This window comes from Musca autumnalis, unplaced genomic scaffold (assembly GCF_047663935.1).
Source record: "Musca autumnalis isolate F117 unplaced genomic scaffold, ASM4766393v1 scaffold_4, whole genome shotgun sequence".
Taxonomy (NCBI): Eukaryota; Metazoa; Arthropoda; class Insecta; order Diptera; family Muscidae; genus Musca; species Musca autumnalis.
Window position 1 is genome coordinate 157844089 of NW_027411977.1, and position 20369 is coordinate 157864457.

The 20369-nt window shown below is 34.3% G+C and overlaps 1 protein-coding gene and 1 pseudogene across 3 annotated transcripts; one reads left to right on the forward strand and one right to left on the reverse strand.

Annotated features, from left to right (window-relative positions):
• The first annotated feature begins 1630 nt into the window (after positions 1-1630).
• Positions 1631-18392, forward strand: LOC141400732 (probable serine hydrolase). 3 transcript variants are annotated; one of them, XM_073980178.1, is made up of 3 exons: positions 1631-2412; positions 17148-17207; positions 17454-18392. In XM_073980178.1, exons 1-3 carry the CDS (start codon positions 2410-2412, stop codon positions 18315-18317), a joined length of 927 nt encoding a protein of 308 aa, XP_073836279.1. In that variant the 5' UTR covers positions 1631-2409; the 3' UTR covers positions 18318-18392. The 3 variants fall into 3 exon arrangements, with proteins under 3 accessions (XP_073836279.1, XP_073836280.1, XP_073836281.1); XM_073980179.1 differs by lacking the exon at positions 1631-2412 and adding an exon at positions 16650-16677 and having other exon boundaries at positions 17065-17207; XM_073980180.1 differs by lacking the exon at positions 1631-2412 and adding an exon at positions 16741-16930.
• A 151-nt stretch (positions 18393-18543) lies between these two features.
• Positions 18544-20049, reverse strand: LOC141403133 (tRNA-dihydrouridine(16/17) synthase [NAD(P)(+)]-like; annotated as a pseudogene).
• Between the last annotated feature and the right edge of the window lie 320 nt (positions 20050-20369).

A 20369-nucleotide genomic window follows, 5' to 3' on the forward strand; every position in this document is an offset into this window, starting at 1 on the left:
CGTTCACAATGTTTTATTTCTCAGCACAAGATAAAATATCAATCAATAAATTTTCACAGTTGTGTCAGAGTTAATTTAATTTTATTGCAGTAAAATCCAGAGTAAGATAAACAAACTTCACTTTAATTTTTTGCAAGTTACACTTTTTTTCGGAAAAGTTCACTAAAAGTTAATTTTTGTTTTAGTTTGGTTTATTGGGAATATGCACTGTTCTTTCTTTGCTCACTATTCCCGGGTTTCGGCACCATTAAAATGTATGAGAATGGCTAGCTGGAGCCAGAGCAAAATAAAAACACACAAAAAAAGTTTCGTTTTAAAATATAAATTGTCTCTGGGGCAACTTTATTTAAACAGAAATTATAAATAAATATAATTTGCAAATATTTCTGCTCCCGATGGAACACTTAAATAATTTATTATGATATAAAACACTTAATTTAGTTCATGTAAACGAGATTTCTTTAATCGCGATTTAGGCAGTTTTTTTATTTAAATAGATTTAAGTTGATTTTGCAGCACGGCAGAAAAAGTTTTTGTTTATCAAAACAAGAGTTTACGCAACAAGGCAGATGTGAGTAACAAGACTGATACAGAAATTAGAATATTAAAAACATTCAAAGAAAGTGTCATCGATCATACATATTTACTGTCTCTGCTTACGCTATTACCTATGTTACATAGTCGCTGTTTAGTGTAGTTGGTAAACAGAGAAACCAACGAGAGTAAATAGCGACAACAACAATAGAGGATAGCCTAGCAGAGGCAGATCATTGTCCACATAGGCATAGGCAATGCTTGGCCTTGACTTGATGAGGACACGATTAAAAGAGGAATTAGAAAAGTTGAACATTTTTAATGTAGGTAGGGATGCCAGTTGGGACAATTTAAAATAAATGTGGGGACATTTAGTAACTAAAAGGGGCAAACGTTAAAAATGATGGGAAATATAATAACAAATGAAAAATAGTGTAATTATTATCGGAACTTAATAAATAAAAAGTAATAATTATGTATATGAATTAAATACTGACAAATAAATTAATAAATATAACCTTTAAATTGAAATGAATAAAATAAATAAAAATAATGACTTTTTGCTCCAACAAGGACAAATATTTTTTCAGTTCATATCAATTAACTTTACTCGTCTTTTGGCTGAAACTTTCTTTAAAATCAATTAACAAAAACTATGAAAATATGAATCATGTTGCTATGAATTGTGTACCATGTCGTGTGAACGGGTTAATTCGTGTACGTAATTATGAGAACGAACGACGTGATTCAAGTGCTGGTATGAACATGGCATAAGACAATATTCTCAGTTTTGATGTCAAGTAAGTCGATGGTCAGACTAGCACGATTTCAACATGGCGACGTCAAGTTTATAGGCGAGGGGTATGAAGTAGTGAAACCCATGTACATGGTTTTCTGTGTTTGTTATGTTGCCTCTTCTTGTTTTTCGTTGCAAGAGTTTTTCTTCCATTTTCTTTCATTTTTATTTTCTAAAGCAAACGCTAACAACAAAACAAACATAAAAAGATTTATTAAAAATAGTTAATTAATGAAATAGTGAAAATTTAACTATTAATATTAATTTAATTATTAATGTTAATTATTTTGTGTTGTTTTTTGGTTTATTTGTGTATTTTTTTGTTTTTATTGGCATGAGAAACACAACAAACGCGAATGGTAAAATAAAGAGGACACGCAAAAATCTTAAATTTCACGTTAACGTGTGTGGACACTAACGAAACTTGAAAATAAACTTTAACGAAATTGGTTTCAAGAAACCTTGCTAGTCTGACCATCGACTAAAATATATCCTTTAGGGGTAGTTTACACTATATGTAAATGTCACATGACATGAAATTTTCCATCATTATATAGTCGCTAATATGTGCAATATTGGGGATTTTCCTTACGCCATTTACTTTGTGCGTCCACACCAGCAAAAATGTAATAAAATTACGTCTCCACATTGCCTGTGTGGGTAGATATGGAATGTTTTTATTTCGTGTCATATGACATTTACATATAGTGTAAAGTACCCCTTAGTATTCTCATCATATCCAACAAATGTTAATTTTTGACTCTATTATCCAATTTCTTCAACTTTTCCTTGGGATTTAACGCGTATACTGGTGAACCAAAAATTGTTCATTTCTCCACATGCAACTAAATACCAATCTATTTTGAAAGAAGTTAACAATCATGAGGGCTTCTCGCCATAAATATTTCGGCAATTGAGCGTCATTCAAAAGACATCTCACCATCTCCATTAGATATCTGTTTTTCCGCTCTGCGACTTCATTTTGAAAATGGTAAAAACGGCAAACGTAGTAAAAATTTTAAGCTGCTACCATATGAATTGTCCAGTATCTGAAGCAAAGGAAAGCTTTTCGAATAAAAATGGTAAAGCTTAAAGATTATTGCACGTGAAGGAACAGAGCTATTATTTACAATAGGCTTGATGTTGTGCGAGACTCAAAATTACGAACAACGTTGTAAAAAAATTCTCATCGTGTTTTACGAAGCGTCTGCAATAAAACGGAAGTCCCCCATTCATCGAGCTACACTCTTTGATAACACTGTGCAACATTTTCAAGGTAATTTTGTGCAAACAGTTTCAAATGCGGTTTTTATGAAAGTACAGACGCATTAGACATAAACCCTCTATGGGTTTTGTTTTGTTCGATCGGGTTCGGATTTTATGGCCCTATCTAAACCCGGCTAACATTGACTTTTTAAAGAAAATCGGGGCTATATTTTTGAAACCAATACGAATCTTTCCATGACATCCGCAGCAAACTTGTAGAAAGACCAAGAAGAACGTATTTGGAAACAAAATGAACACGAATAACCTCATTTAATGCCTCAAATTTTATAATATGTCTCAAATTTCCGTGATTCGTATACATTTCGCAGCGTATCTCCAAAACCGTCAATTTTTTCTTAATGTTATCTTGGGGAAAAATATTCGCTGGAACAGAACATATCATTGTTGTAAAATTCCTCTATCGCGTTGTTTCTATCATATTCTTCAACGACAATTTGATAAATATATCAACAATACATTGGAATTTCAAATATGAAAATAAACAGACAGTGTGAACGAACGTTGTTTGAAGTATGTTTTGTAGAAAGTATGATATGTAATACAGCCTAAACAACATAAAATAAGTGTTTCATAGTTCCAGAATGTTGAGGACATTATTGCTGAGGACATTATTTGGAAATTTTTTGCGAAATTTACTTGGTTCAACTCTCAATAGTTTGGCAGTTACTGACCATAATTCCAGAAATTATAAATTTTTCCTATATTTTATCAATTTCGATGCGCTATATGCGGTTTTTAGTAGTTCTTCTGTTTGATATATAAGTTCTACTACTTTAGTATTGCTGAAGACCGTAAAGCTTACAGCCTGTTTCTGTATGTCGAAAGAAGAATGTGTGCAGAAACACGTCCAAACTCTTGTGTGTTTTCAAATTTGTTTTTTGTTTTGAGGCAAAAGCAAAGGTAAAATTATTTCGAAAACTAAAGTTCGGGCGTGTTTCATCCGCACACATTCTTCTTTCGACTTACAGAAACTGGCTGTTAATTCTTATTAGTTTCTGATATAAAGCACGGATCAATTGAAAAAATGGTCGTTTTAGCCATATGTAGAGGTGGCCATTAAATCAAACCCCGATCTTAAAACACGAAATCCACTAGGGTTTTTGTAGTCTTAATATTTACATTCAGAGAATGCCCACTAGAAATTGTTTGCATTTTCAGTGTTGCACAGTGTAATATAAGATATTCCTTGTCTGTTGCAAATGCATATGTATTATCCCGTTTGCACTTATAGTCCAGTCAAAATAGACATTGAAATAGCAAAAATTCCCACAAAGCTGAATTTTGGTGGAGAGCTAGGGTTTGCCATTAGAAGCAACGTCCTAAAAGTCCCCATCGATCCCATGTGTGCAAAAAAAATTATTCGGGGTCAAAGGTCAAAATTTAAGGGTTTTTAGGTTTTCGGATTTATTTTTTGAAAACGGTTGATCTAATCAAAAAGTGACTATAGTAAATATTGTAGACAGAAAAATTATCTACAAGTTTGACCCTTACAATTTTTTCTTAGAAGGAACCATTCTTGAGATATAGCTGTTCTAAAAAACACATGATTGTTATGCACTTATAAGGGAAATATGCACATATTCAGACGAACCGGCTAAAATAAGCGAAGTAAACGGGTCTGCCCCCCAAAAAATATATATTTTCTTGAAGAGCGAAATTATAGCTATCTTCTAAAACAAATTCCAACAAAATCGGAGTGTGTTTAGTAGAGTTATTCAATGTTAGAGTCATTTTATGCAAAAATAGCCCATTTAACCCACATGTATAATCGAAAGCCCAACGGGAACGACCCCAACGAAAACTCTCCGATTTTTTTCAAGTTTTGTCCGAAGGTAGGGTTTGTTGCACTGATTACGGAAATGTATAATTTTCAACGGTTGCGGATCCGGTTCGCCGGTTATTAGACCCGAAAGGCCAAATTTAAAAACCGGGTTAGACCCGGTTTTACTGAACCGATTACTGCAAAGTTGATATCGTTTGAAAGCCTACGGAAGTATCTAACACATAGTGTCGTTACTTTAACCGATTCGCCTCATAATGTACTTACGCGGCTAATTTTTTATTTGACTTTTAGATCGAGATATCTCGAAAATGGTAAGTCTTTTTTAAGAATCATAAGGAGCAATCTTGTAGACAATTATTGAATCTACAACTTTTACTTTAGCGGGCTTTTGCTAAATATTACCGTTTTTGAGAAAAATTAAAAAAACTGAATAATGCCTCCAAAAATGACCTTTGACCCCGAATAACTTGTTTTGCACACATGGGATCGATGGGGACTTTTAGCATGTTGCTTCTAATGGCCAACCCTAGCTCTCCACCAAAATTCAGCTTTGTGGGAATTTTTGCTATTTCCCCCTTATACGCATGTCTATTTTGACCGGACTATTAACCGGATTCAAATAAACCCACTGGATTTCAAATGTCAATTCCATAGCGCAAACGTCAAATAAATCCTCATTTTCTTTTATTTTTAACACATTTCGATTATTATATCACTTATTTTTACAAAAATGTCAAACATTTGTTAACCCGACTGTCTGTGAATAATGAAGGACCAATGGAAGAAAGCCGACAAATGTATGTATGTGTTAGTAAATGTATTTAATCGTAGTATAAGTGCATAGTCTAAAGCCTGGTTTATACTAAGTTTACATTCACAAAATCCACTCGATTTCAACCGCCAATTCCATTGCTTAAACTTCAACTGAAATCCTATGGATTTCAGATGAGTTTTCATTTCACAAGTCACCCTGTTCACAGGCTTTAATGTAGAGTTGTATAGTTCAGGAACGAACTAGTTCAATTGAACGATTCATTGAAAAGAGCGTATGAACTAGATCAGTCGATATAGTTCATTATAGTTCACTGAACTATAATCAGTCGACCGGGCACGGGAACAACTTTTTTTAAATTTAAAATTTTTCTCTTGTCAGCTGGCCTTTAACAAAGGAATTTTTGGAACTTCAAAGGCCTATATCTGGGGAAGTATGGACTTCCGCAACAAATGTTATATATATTTGTGATCAGGGTGACGAGATCTACCTGTGATAAAAATGTCATTACGATAGAGCATAGCCAGCTCGTCGTATGCCAAATTTTCATACGATAAATATGTTTAACTTAAGTCTGGCTTAAGATGAGTTTAAGCATTAAGCTCGGATCGATACCAAATTTTTTCCACAGGTAGGTCTCGTTACCCTGATCACAAATATATATAACACTAGCAAAATGCCCGCTACTTCGTATGCGGAAAGGATATAAAAAAAAAACAAATAAACGATATATAATATGGAAATGACAAACACTGAAAATTTGGTCGCACTAATACCAATTTTAATCAATATTTATTTTTATCTTAGTACTGTACGTACCCCTTAAGTTCGTTTTTAAAAAAGATCAGCCGTATCTCACCCTTACACATTAACAGCGAGATCAACGTTACACACCAATACACACCCTAACTCCAAAAAATAAAAATTCCAGCACTGTTCCTACACCCAAAAACAAATTGAGTACCATTAAGTAATTTTCGTATACTTATGGTACGTATTTCGACGACATATCTCAGCCATACACGGACATTAATACAAAATAATTACAGTAAATTCCATAATAATTACAGTAATTCCAAATCTCAAGATTCCAGCTGTATCCGTTCGTCCAATTCCAAATTGTACCAAACTTAGTATCAAGTCGAACTCTTCGTACCCATAAGAAAGATTTTCCAAAACTACCTCAATCCTTCACTTTAGTAGTAATCTTACTTCCAAATTTCAGGATTCAAACTCTATCCGTTAAACCAAATTAAAATTGTACTAAATTTAGAACAATTTAGAATTTTCGTACCAATTTTCAAAACTTCCTCAACGCAACAGGGCTACAATAATCATACTTTCAAATTGCAGGATTCCACCGCTATCCGTTCACCTACATACAAATTGTACTAAATTAAGTACCATTTAGTGCTTTTCGTAACCATAAGTTTGCTTTTTCAAAACAACCTGAATCCTACTCTTCGACTGTAATCGTAATTCCAAATTTCAGGATTCCAGCTCTATTAATTCACCCGAATCCAAATTGTATCAAATTTAGTACCATTTCTTTCCCAAACAAAAATTTCAGGATTCCAGCTCTGTCCGTTCACTCGAATCCCTATTGTACCAAATTTAGTACTTTTCGAACACATAAGTACGAATTTCCAAAACCACCCTCATATCTCAGTCCTACACTTCACAGTAATCTTAATTCCAAATTTCAGGTTTCCAGCTACATACATACGTTCAACCAAATCCAAATTGTACTAAATTTATTACCATTTAGTACTTTTCATACACATAAGTAAGAATTTCCAAAACTTCCCCAGTCCTACACTCCAACAGTAATATCAATTCCAAATTTCAGGAATCCAGCTCTATCCGTTCACTCAAATCCAAATTGTACTAAATTTAGTACCAATTATTACTTTTCGTACACTCAAGTTTCCAAAAACCCTTTGGTGCATCTTTCTTACTCTTCATCAGTGATCCTCAGTCCAAATTTGAGGAATCAAGCCCTATCCGTTCACCAAAACCGAAACTGTACCAAATTTAGTGCTATTTAGTATTTTTCGTACCCTATGTACGAATTTCCAAAACTTCCACAATATTAAACTCCACCAGTAATCTCAGTTCCAAATTTAGAGATTCCAGCGCTATCCGTTCACCCAAATCCCCATTATACATAATTTAGTTCCATTTAGTACTTTCCGTACACATAAGTACTAATTTCCAAAACCACCTTCATATCTCAATCCTACACAGTAATATTTGGCCTGTTCCCGTACTTTATAAAGTGGTAAAAGTCGTAAAAGTTGTAAAAGTCGTAAACGATTTTCATATAAATTTTGTGTAAGGGAACGCAAAATGTGTAAAAGTGGTAAAAATTGTAAAAACTTTTTAGTTCTGGAACAGAGCTATTAATTCCAAATTTCAGGTTTCCAGCTCTATCCGTTCATTCAAATCCAAATTGTACTAAATTTAGCACCATTTAGTACTTTTCGTACCCATAAGTACGAATTTTCAAAACTACCTCAATCCTACACCCCACCAGTAATCTCAATTCCAAATTTCGAGATTCCAGCTATTATCCGTTCACCCAAATCCCCATTGTATCAAATTTAGTACCATTTAGTACTTTTCATACACATAAGTACGAATTTCCAAAAGTTCTTCAATCCTACACTCCAACAGTAACCTTAATTCCAAATTTCAGGTTTCCAGCTCTTTACGTTCACCCAAATCTAAATTGTACTAAATTTAGTACTTTTCGTACACATTATTGGTAATTTTCCAAACCATTTCCTTTTAGAAGCACCACTTCCCAACCTTGATTTCCATACCAAATTCCTATATTCATGGGGCCTATTATTGATTTCATTCAAATTACAGATTTTAAATTGAAAATTGAATAGTTATGACTGTACATCTCCATATACGATAAAATTCTTAATTGCAAATAAATCGTGGTAATATGCACAATTCTATTGCACTTTCATTGATTTGCAAACATTTAGTTATTACCAAAAAGTCAGGTCCATACAGTTTTTAGTTGTTGTTATTTCTGGCCGATTTCTGAATTTATTCCCCTAATGTTGTCTTAAACAGCAACTCATTTGTTCATTTGCGTAATTGATGTTTATACACCATTATCACCAACTGCGACATCTGTTGCAATGGAAGATAACAAATGTCTTGTCTTTCTATTATTTAGTGGTTTACGATAAAATAAGTGCGCCTAGAAGTAAAGTACAAAATTTGAAATTATGTGTGATCTCTTACGATTTCAAGAAGTTATGGCATTGTTAATTTTACACATGTCTTGCAGAGGGCCAACTAAGTGAATAAGTACGTAATAGTAATGAAAAATAAGGATTTTTGTTGTTGTTATTTTTTGTGGTTCCAGGACGAATTTTCTAAAACCCGGCCTTATCTCGCACATTTGCATCAACAGTGACCCACTGGTAAAATTTCAAGCTCCTAGCTTTAGCCGTTTTGGCTGGGCGTTGATGATGAGTCAGTCAGTCAATCACTTATCACCAAGCTCATTTATATATATATAGATTTTTTGCGGAAGTCAATACTTCTCGAGATATGGGCCCCCGAAGTTCCGAAAATTCCCTTGTTAAATGTCGGCTACTTAGAGAAAAATTTTAATTTAAACGAAAATGTTGCTCCCGTTCCCTAGATTGGCTCCTGTCCATAGCAGAAAGTCTTAAATCCCCGGCCGAAGGCCGGCTATATAAAAAAAATTATAATTTTTTCCGAGCTTAATGCTTAAACTCAACTTGCTCCAATTATACATCGTTGGAATCAGAATAGAATGGGCTTGGAAAATGCCGATTTTTTCCTCTAAAGGAAATTTGTTCCCAAAATGTATATACTCAGGATACCTCATCAGATTTGGCAAATAGCGAAGACATCCAATTTGGTCTGGGGGGAACTTATGCCAAATAGAGGGTAGAAATGCGGCAGAACGACACCCTTTGCACACCTTCTTCGGCATTTGGCAGACACTCAAAGAATTGCTTTCGACACAAGGGTAAATTCTGTAATATTAATTCTTTTTGATTTAGACAAATACATATTTGCTATACCATAAACCATAAACTGACAAAGCATGAACATCATACCTCTGCAAGTTATCTGGCTTGCCCCATCCTCTTTCGAAAAATCGTGTTATTAGCATTCTTCTGTAAATGCTATCTAATTTGCTTTTAACCATCGTTTAATATAACTTTACGCGAAACAAAAACACACTGTTATGTAAATTGTTTACGTTCGAAACAAACAAACTAGAGTTGTATAGTTCATGAACGAACTAGTTCAATTGAACGATTCATTGAATAGAGCGTATGAACTAGATCAATCGATATAGTTCATTATGGTTCAATAGTTCAGTGAACTATAATCAGTCGGCGACCGTACGATGAAATAAACAAATGCTTCTTCTTCCCCTGGTTGTGTCTGAGAGAAATAAACAAATGCTTCTTCTTCCCCTGGTTGTGTCTGAGAGAAATAAACAAATGCTTCTTCTTCCCCTGGTTGTGTCTGAGAGAAATAAACAAATGCTTCTTCTTCCCCTGGTTGTGTCTGAGAGAAATAAACAAATGCTTCTTCTTCCCCTGGTTGTGTCTGAGAGAAATAAACAAATGCTTCTTCTTCCCCTGGTTGTGTAAGTGACGGCGTCGTCTACGTTAAGGGATTCCTTCGTAATGTGATCAGTTTGTTTATGTTTTGGATCAAGGTACATGGAATATCAATTGTATGATTGTAGAATTATGGACTTAAGATGAGCTGAAGCATTAAGCTCGAATCGGGACCAAATTTTTTCCATAGGTAGGACTCGTTATCCTGATCACAAATATTTATAACATTTATTGCGGCAGAAAAAGAATCGCCAGAAAATTTGCATCCTCAATGAGGAAATATGTCAAATAGAATCAGCCTCCGAGAATACAATTGCCAATCTTAAGAGAGAATGTGATGATTTAAAAGACAAATTGGAAAATAGTTCTACAAAGTTAGCTATAGAATTGTCTAAAAATCAAAAATCGAAGAAAGGTAGACAGACACAAGAAAAGCCAATGATAAATATAAACTTAAATAATGATAAAATTAATAATTTGGAAATGAAAGTGTTGCATCTGTCCGAAGAACTTGAAAAAGAAATTACCCAAAACACTGAACTTCAAATTGAAAACATGAAATTAAAAAATTATATTGAATGTATGAAAGTATACAAAGATAAAAAGTAAAATGCAGTTTTTTGATATATATGTAGATAATATGCATATATGTATTATAAAATGAAGCATGTATTATTCCAAAAAGCATTTAATATTCCTTATTAATAAAATATTTTTGTTTCAATAATATATGGGTGCTTAACATAATTTGCTTTGCAATATAGTAACTATTTTTAATTACTGTAAATATATTCAATCAAGTGATTGTATAGAATAGTCACGTGTCGGGGTGGGGTGACGTAAAATGTCTCTGAGTGTTTCTAGAAGTGAGATTGGATGATGCCAAATCCCTTTTTGCCATCCATGGCTTTTAACAACATTATTAAATTTGGATCTAATTGTGGGGATGGAGTTGCTGATGACTCCAGGGAAGTTGGATCCTGATCTTGTTCTTTTTCATTGTCTTCATCCTTGTCATCATCGGATTCTTGTTTGCAAAGAAGAAATTTCGGTATTTTTATTAACCAAATCCATTTTTTTGCTGAGTAATTTGATCCAATGTTGTTATAACTTTTCCTTTGGCTTCCGATCCTCTTTCCTGGGAGCTATTGTCCATTTTTGTTGTTGCGCTTTGAGGATCTGTTTCAGTTGTAGTTGCATTTGAAGTTATTTGGGCAATTTTTTCATTTGCTTTAGGTTTTTCTTGGTTTAGAGTTGCTTGAATGGCCTCTTGCAAGGTTTTGAATTCCATGAAAAGACTTTGACCACTGTTAGGTGGTGCATTTGTTTGTTTGGGCACGGTTCCGGTATTTTCTTTATTACCCATTAACACAGAAAGTTGATACTGGGTTACAGCACTTTGTTGAGGACTGCTGAAAGCATTCGATTTTGTTGTAGCAACTGCTGCTGTAGTTGATGGTATAAGTGGAACAGATGGTTGTTTGAGAATTCCTCTATTAAAAGATATATTTGGCATGGTGAGATTTCCGGCCATTGGTGGCATGAGTGGGAGTGGAAAATATGGTTGCGTTGCAATACCCCCAGCTGAAGCACCGGATACTGGGACTGGAAACAGACCTGCATTTGAGGATGCATTTGTCTTGCCATGATTCAAATTGCCACTATTTCGGTCGTTAGCCCTAAATGGATTGTAATGGTTTCCCTTGCCTTGGCTCATTTGAGATTGGTCTTTACGCTCATTTATATTATTTGCATTAGCAACGGAATTGCTTCCAGTGGTATCAGTTTTATTTTCTGCTTGTCCATATCTGTTTCCATTATTTCTTCTACCCCTGTAGCTACGACTGTAACGTTGATTTCCACTTTTCAATTCACTTTTTGTGCTATGAACGCTAGCAGTAGGAGATTGATCTCTGCGTTCATTTATCTCATCAGTTTTATTTTCTGCTTGTCCATTTCTGTTTCCATTATTTCTTCTACCCCTGTAGCTACGATTATTGTAACGTTGGTTCCTACTTTTGAATTCACTTTTTGTGCTATGAACGCTAGCAGTGGGAGATGTTTTATTGACATGGACAAAGGGCAATGGTTTGCCACCATTGACTGGATGTGGTTTATTTGCATATTGGGAATTAGAAGGTTTATAATAATCCTTAATATCGGCCATGTCGTTAGCGCTGGAATCCAAGAATTTGAGAAAATCTGTAATAGTGGGCTTTTGCTCCTAAGCCAATGATCACGTTCACTTTGATTCATCGAGTCTAGAGCTTTTATGATATCATCTTCATTTGCCCTTTTCATTGTGGGTATGTTCATAAATTACTCAATGTATGAATGAACAATGTAAAGTGGCCGATCAAATTGATCTTTGAGGCGTTTCCAAGCAGTTTCATAGTTCTCATCAGACGATGGCATGTTTTGTATTATTTTATAAGCTGTACCGCGTAGCAATGATTTTAAGTAATTCATTTTTTGTCTATTCGTCAGATTTGGTTTTGTTTTGAGAGCTCTAGTATAGAGTTCTTCAAACGATGGCCAATCTTTATACTCCCCAGTGAATGGTGTAATAACAACATCTTGTTTCTAATTAATTAATTGGATTAATCGAGCTAACATGGCCTAATTAGTTTTTGTATTGAAAAATGAATTCTAGCGAAATACCACACACTCAACCATTACGCTACGATCGTTTCGCCTGGTGGTTTAAGCCAGGCTCATCAGGCGTATTTGAATGCTAATGGCTAGAAGACAAAGGCTGATTTTGATAACTTCTATTTATACAAACATTTTTACAATTTTGTAATTATGAAGTATTTATTGAAGTCTTTTTTCTTTATCAAGTCACCCTAGTGTCTTGTCTAGGAATCATTTTCTCAATACATACACATATACAATCGAAGGGGGGTTTCCTTCATGAATTGTAATGCCTTCAGTTTTTGAAGTTTTTGGATATCATATGTCGACTAGTTTGTTGATATGATACATTGGCATCATGTCGACTAGTTTTGTTGATATGATACATTGGCAGTGGCTCAGAACGCTGAGATCTCGACAACATTGTCTGTTTGTTGGAGAGGACCCAGGTTCAAACCTCAGCCGGGGCAGCCGGGCTCTGCTGTGAAGTTTTTATTTATTATTGTCTTTTTAGGACGAAGGCCATTATTTATGAAGTTTTTAATTAATTAATTGGATTAATCGAGCTAACATGGCCTAATTAGTTTTTGTATTGAAAAATGAATTCTAGCGAAATACCACACACTCAACCATTACGCTACGATCGTTTCGCCTGGTGGTTTAAGCCAGGCTCATCAGGCGTATTTGAATGCTAATGGCTAGAAGACAAAGGCTGATTTTGATAACTTCTATTTATACAAACATTTTTACAATTTTGTAATTATGAAGTATTTATTGAAGTCTTTTTTCTTTATCAAGTCACCCTAGTGTCTTGTCTAGGAATCATTTTCTCAATACATACACATATACAATCGAAGGGGGGTTTCCTTCATGAATTGTAATGCCTTCAGTTTTTGAAGTTTTTGGATATCATATGTCGACTAGTTTGTTGATATGATACATTGGCATCATGTCGACTAGTTTTGTTGATATGATACATTGGCAGTGGCTCAGAACGCTGAGATCTCGACAACATTGTCTGTTTGTTGGAGAGGACCCAGGTTCAAACCTCAGCCGGGGCAGCCGGGCTCTGCTGTGAAGTTTTTATTTATTATTGTCTTTTTAGGACGAAGGCCATTATTTATGAAGTTTTTAATTAATTAATTGGATTAATCGAGCTAACATGGCCTAATTAGTTTTTGTATTGAAAAATGAATTCTAGCGAAATACCACACACTCAACCATTACGCTACGATCGTTTCGCCTGGTGGTTTAAGCCAGGCTCATCAGGCGTATTTGAATGCTAATGGCTAGAAGACAAAGGCTGATTTTGATAACTTCTATTTATACAAACATTTTTACAATTTTGTAATTATGAAGTATTTATTGAAGTCTTTTTTCTTTATCAAGTCACCCTAGTGTCTTGTCTAGGAATCATTTTCTCAATACATACACATATACAATCGAAGGGGGGTTTCCTTCATGAATTGTAATGCCTTCAGTTTTTGAAGTTTTTGGATATCATATGTCGACTAGTTTGTTGATATGATACATTGGCATCATGTCGACTAGTTTTGTTGATATGATACATTGGCAGTGGCTCAGAACGCTGAGATCTCGACAACATTGTCTGTTTGTTGGAGAGGACCCAGGTTCAAACCTCAGCCGGGGCAGCCGGGCTCTGCTGTGAAGTTTTTATTTATTATTGTCTTTTTAGGACGAAGGCCATTATTTATGAAGTTTTTAATTAATTAATTGGATTAATCGAGCTAACATGGCCTAATTAGTTTTTGTATTGAAAAATGAATTCTAGCGAAATACCACACACTCAACCATTACGCTACGATCGTTTCGCCTGGTGGTTTAAGCCAGGCTCATCAGGCGTATTTGAATGCTAATGGCTAGAAGACAAAGGCTGATTTTGATAACTTCTATTTATACAAACATTTTTACAATTTTGTAATTATGAAGTATTTATTGAAGTCTTTTTTCTTTATCAAGTCACCCTAGTGTCTTGTCTAGGAATCATTTTCTCAATACATACACATATACAATCGAAGGGGGGTTTCCTTCATGAATTGTAATGCCTTCAGTTTTTGAAGTTTTTGGATATCATATGTCGACTAGTTTGTTGATATGATACATTGGCATCATGTCGACTAGTTTTGTTGATATGATACATTGGCAGTGGCTCAGAACGCTGAGATCTCGACAACATTGTCTGTTTGTTGTTTCTTTGTCGTCTTCGAAGAAGAAACAGGTGCAGATTTTATTGATGATGACGCAGACGTCGTTTCCAAGTTGTTTAAACGTTCAACAAGCTGTTTTATCAAATCACTTTGCTGAAAATTGCACACCACAAATAATGAAATAATGCAAATAATGTATACATTGATATTGAAATTAATTTCACAATAATACTTACCCGTTAAGACGGACAACATATTAATATTTTTATTATTTATTTATTTCGCACAAAACGCAGCCAAAACAAACCACAAACAAAACAAACCAACAAACGAAGTACAGACCGTACAAAATTCTGTACCATACCACTTTTCCTACACGACTTTCCAAAAACTACTTCCATACCTCAGTTCTTTCCAATCACCTAAATCCAAATTATAGCCAATGTAGTTTCATTTAGCACTTTTCCATAAGTACGAATTTCCAAAGTAACCGCAATCCTACACTCCAAGAGTAATCTGTTCGCACAAATACAAATTGTATCGAATTTAGTGCCATTTAGTACTGCTTCGTGCACATTAGTATAATTATCCAAAGTTACCTCCATATCTCAATTCTACAAATTTCAGCTCTATTCGTTAATTCAAATCCAAATTGTACTAAATTTAGTACCATTTAGTACTTTTCGTACCCTTATAGTTCGAATTTTCTAAAACCTTTCTTTGTTACTCTTCATCAGTGATCCTCATTCCAAATTTTAGGATCACGGATCTATCTGTTCTCCGAAATCCAAATTTTACTAAATTTAGTACTTTTCGTACCCTTATAGTTCGAATTTCCAAAAACCTTTCATTGTTACTCTTCATCAGTGACTCTCACTTCAAATTTCAGGATTCCATCTCTATCCGTTCACCCAAATCCAAATTGTACTAAATTTAGTACCATTTGTTACTTTCTGTGCGCTTATAGTTCGAATTTTCTAAAACCTTTCTTTGTTACTCTCCATCAGTGACTCCCATTCCAAATTTCAGGATTCCAGCTCTATCCATTTACCGAAGTCCAAATTGTACTAAATTTAGTACCACCTACTACTTTTCGTACCCTTATAGTGCGAATTTCCAAAAACCTTTAATTTTTATTCTTCATCAGTGACCCTCATTCCAAATTTCAGGATTCCAGCTCTATCCGTTCACCCAAATCCAAATTGTACTAAATTTAGTACCATTTAGTACTTTTCGTACACTAATAGGTCGAATTTCCAAAAACCTTTCTTTGTTACTCTCTATTAGTGACTCCCATTCCAAATTTCAGGATTCCAGCTCTATCTGTTCACCCAAATCGCAATTGTACTAAATTTAGTACCCTTTAGTACTTTTTGTACACTTATAGTTCGAATTTCCAAAAACCCGTTCGTACATCTTTCTAGCTCTCCATCAGTTACCCTCATTCCAAATTTCAGAATTCTAGCTCTTACCATTTGCCTAATACAAAGGGTACCATATTTAGTACTTTTTAGTACTTTTCGTACACTTCTAGGTCGAATTTCCAAAAACCCAGCCTTATCTCACCCCTACACACCAACAGCAACCTACACTCAAAATTTCAGCTTTCTAGCTTCAGCGGTTTCGTCTGGGCGCTGATGAATCAGTCAGTCAGTGAATACCTCACCTCACTGCTCTTTTATATATATAGATATATTTAATAAATTGACAAGTTGATTACAGACAAATGTAAATATTTCCCTAAAATTGTACAAATATATGAGTAAATTTCGTTTTCATTTATCATCGAAAGCAAATGTTCTATGTATAATTTTCCAGTGTCTGTGCTGGTTTTCCATCCACCTTACTTGTCTCCTCCAGAGGTGCAGCTTCTAAAAAAACTGATACAAAAGATAGAAAATTACATAGGAAAAATTGACTATGAAAATTGTTATGATAACAAAAGAGTTAACCATGTTAAGCAATATTCAGTGAATTGGAAACAGCTATGCAATATAATTTTGATATATGGATAATTATATACCTTACATTGTCTCTGGGCAGGTGGGGATTGTGCAAGATGTGATATGAGAGTACGTGTTAACCTGATATCATAAGCAATATCAGCACAATATCATTTGTCCACTGCATTAGGTTCAACTAAGATCGTGAATTTTTAGTCAACGACATAATCGAAATCGGCCAAACCGGCACTCTATCAAACTGGTTGATACCTAAGTTAAAACAGATTACTACGCCGTTTGCATTAGAGTTTTTTGTTGGGTTAACCTTATTTATGAGTATTTATTTTGACGTATACGCAATAAAATTGGCATTTGAAACACAGTGGGTTTATTCAAATTCGGTTATATGCAAACGCACTATAAAAGCAAATTGTATATGTAGGACATATAACTTTCAACCTTATAAAATCTAAACAAATTTTCTCTTTAATCGCAATATTCCGTGCAATCGAAAAGATAAGATTTGCATATCATTTGACAATTTGAGACGCATACAAATATTTTAAAATATTTGTTTTTATTTTAACACCTTTATTCAGGAGACAAAGTGGTTAAAACGGAAAATGGATTTGATACCTGATATCACAACTACGACTACGGTAAAATCTATAAACTTGCATTGTTATTCGAATTCATAATAATTGGTCTGTTCCTTTACTTCAAAAAAATGGTAAAAGTGTCAAAATTAGTACCAATTCCAATTGTATGCTTATATCAAGTAAAGTGTTCCGTGAAGATTTTTGCATTTAAAGGAACAGAGCTAATAATCAAGCTTATCAAATAATTCCTTACCATTAAATACAAAAATAATTTTTTTTACATTTTATTTTTTCCTTAATTCATAGTTCAGTGAAGTTCGTATACAAGTTCCATGGGGTCATATATCGGGTCGTTGGTATGGTGATCAAAGTGAAAGGCCAGTCTTGGCATTGCATGGCTGGCTAGATAATTGTGAAACATTTGCAAAGTTGGCGCCATTAGTATCACCCTACCGCAGTTTACTTTGCATCGACTTACCTGGTCATGGTCTCTCTAGTCACCTACCTGCTGGAATCTTATATCACACAATTTATAAATGGGAAAAAGTCAGTTTATTGGGTCATTCAATGGGCGGTTCAACAGTATTTCATTTCGCTTCCTTTTTTCCCGACCGTGTTGATATGATAATTAGTTTGGATCTCATTAAAACTTCATATAGGCCTGCGAAAATAGTACCATCAAATTATGCCACTGCGATTGAAAAAGCTCTAAGGGACAATGATCGCCTATTGAACGCTTTACCCAACTCCGAACCACCAAGCTATACATTCCAGCAATGTGAGACAATGCTTTTTGAGAGCACTCACAATTCTGTAGAATTGGAAAATTGCAAATATATATTGGAACGCAACGTAACAAAGTCCCATTTATATCCAGACAAATATTTTTTCTCACGTGATGGTCGTGTTAAGTATTTACTCAATTTAAATCTTGTACAGCAAATACCATATTTGGTAATTAAAGGAGGAAAATCAAAGAATCCGGGCTCGGTAGCTTTTGAATTGGATGACTATATGGCGAATAATAACAAAAACTTTGAAAGTTATATTTATCCCTATGGAACGCATCACCTTCATCTCAATAACCCCAAACCGGTGGCACAACTAATCATTGGATTCTTGCAAAAACACGATCGGCAACACTCCAAAGTAATACAATCGAAAATTTGATTGTAGATCACATCACATTTTAAGTGCACGTTAACAAATTTAATAAAGGGTTTCGAAAATATTTCTTTTAAGGCAGATGCTATTTAAAAATCACTTATTTTAGGGGAAATAATAATATAGAATGAGACTGGAACCCAGGTTGTGAAAACACCATATGAATGTCTTTAAACTTATTATAATCCAAATACAAACTTTACCAGTGTCTTTTAAAGAAAATTTCTTACTATTCCCAGATTGTCATAATATTTTTGTTTTATTTCAGTTTCTGTTTTCTTGTAGACACGTTATGCATCAGTCCTTAAGCATATACTAAAAATCTATGTATTTTGCTAGCTGTACTCATCTCTTAGTTATCCAATTATCTTTGGGCATAGATCATCTGTTCAATGTTTGACTTGACTTATTGTCCTCGCTAATTTTGTCTGCTTTATTTTCACCACTACTGTCATCTCTCATACTTTTATCCGATTCGTCGTCGTCTCCAGCTTCTTCAGCTACGCCAGAATCATTTTTTGATTCTTCAAAAAGTTTCGCTTTTGCTCTACGTGATTTTATTAAAATTCCATGACCACGACAATCTAAATCTTCACTATAGCATTTTTCTCTACAACAAATACGACAAAGTTGAAATACACATTTCGAAACCCATGGGATTGGTACAATCGCCAGAATTTTCCAAATTACGTTCGTGGCGGCCTTCTGGTTTATTGGGGCGACGCATCCGACGTCTAAGTTTTTTCATTCGTTTTCTCGATATCTCTTGACCTTCGTTGTCGAAATACTGTCGTTTTTCTCGATTGGGATCTTCCGCCAGTCTTGCTTTCTCTGCTAATATTTGTTTGTGCATTTCAGGTGCAACTCTTATGTTGGCTGACATAACCAAGGCGGCAGTGCTAAATTATAAGCTAATTCTTCTTGTACCACACTTGGATCCACTTCCTCCTCTTCACAGAACTGCAATCCTTCATGATATGGTTCGTATTTGGCGTATTTGGTTTCACGAAATTTGTCTAAACTATTTGCTATGGCAAGCTCCTCACGCAATTCGCTATTAGGTCGTAGATTCATTAAATGATGAAATATTTTGAAACAGTGTCCACGTATGAAAGAAATGGGGCATGGGTATTTCTCTGCATAGTCCAAATACTCGCTAGCCATTTCCCATGATTTGGCTTGTGTACCTATAAATAAGGCCGGATTGTGAAGATTACCTTCTGCCGTCATAACACCATCTACCCCAGTTTTTTGATTTCGCTGAAATCTTGAGATGATTTCATTTTTGTATGCGAAATCACAAAACGCCTTCGAAATCACGAAACGACGCCAAATGTAAACTAAGTATTAGCGCCATATGTAAACTAAGTATTAGCCAAGATATACCCAAAACAAATAGCCAACAAAACAAATAAACCAGAAACAGAAACACACACCCACACACATTTCGATTTCGTACAATTCAAAAATTTATTTTAATTTCAAATGAAATATTGGGATATAATGTATTTAAAATTAATTTAACAATTCAAAAAATATATTTCAATTTGAAATTTAATATTGGATTAGGATATATAATTCATATACATTAAATTAATGTAAAAAATCAAAAAAAATTTTGTAGTATATTAAAAAAACATTATACTTCTGCATTGAATCGTTTAGACTCAATGACTATTTGCTTCAATTGTGAATTCTTGAAAGCTTGGGAACCTAACATATGCAATATGAATATCATCTAATTAATTTAAACGGTGTGGAAAGTACTTTTATACTGTATGAAAAAAAAAACAAAATTGTTCCTGTGGCCAAGATTTGCACTTGTAGTACTACCTATTTTGCAAGCTCTACATATCCATATTATCGTTACCGGCAATAATGGAATAATGGAGAGGTTATAAACAAGGGCACTTTCGGAAATTCAAATACCTATGTCTCGGGAAATATTGACTTACTCCCCAAAAGAACTTTATATTTTTGAAATCAAGATAAACAAAAAAGACATACATATGTATGTATGTATGTACCTGTGGTAGAATTTAGAATGTATTCAATTTG

Coding starts and splice junctions, on each gene's coding strand:
- LOC141400732 (XM_073980178.1), top strand. Junction 17,208..17,453: donor ATATCACAACTACGACTACG/GTAAAATCTATA, acceptor CTTAATTCATAG/TTCAGTGAAGTTCGTATACA.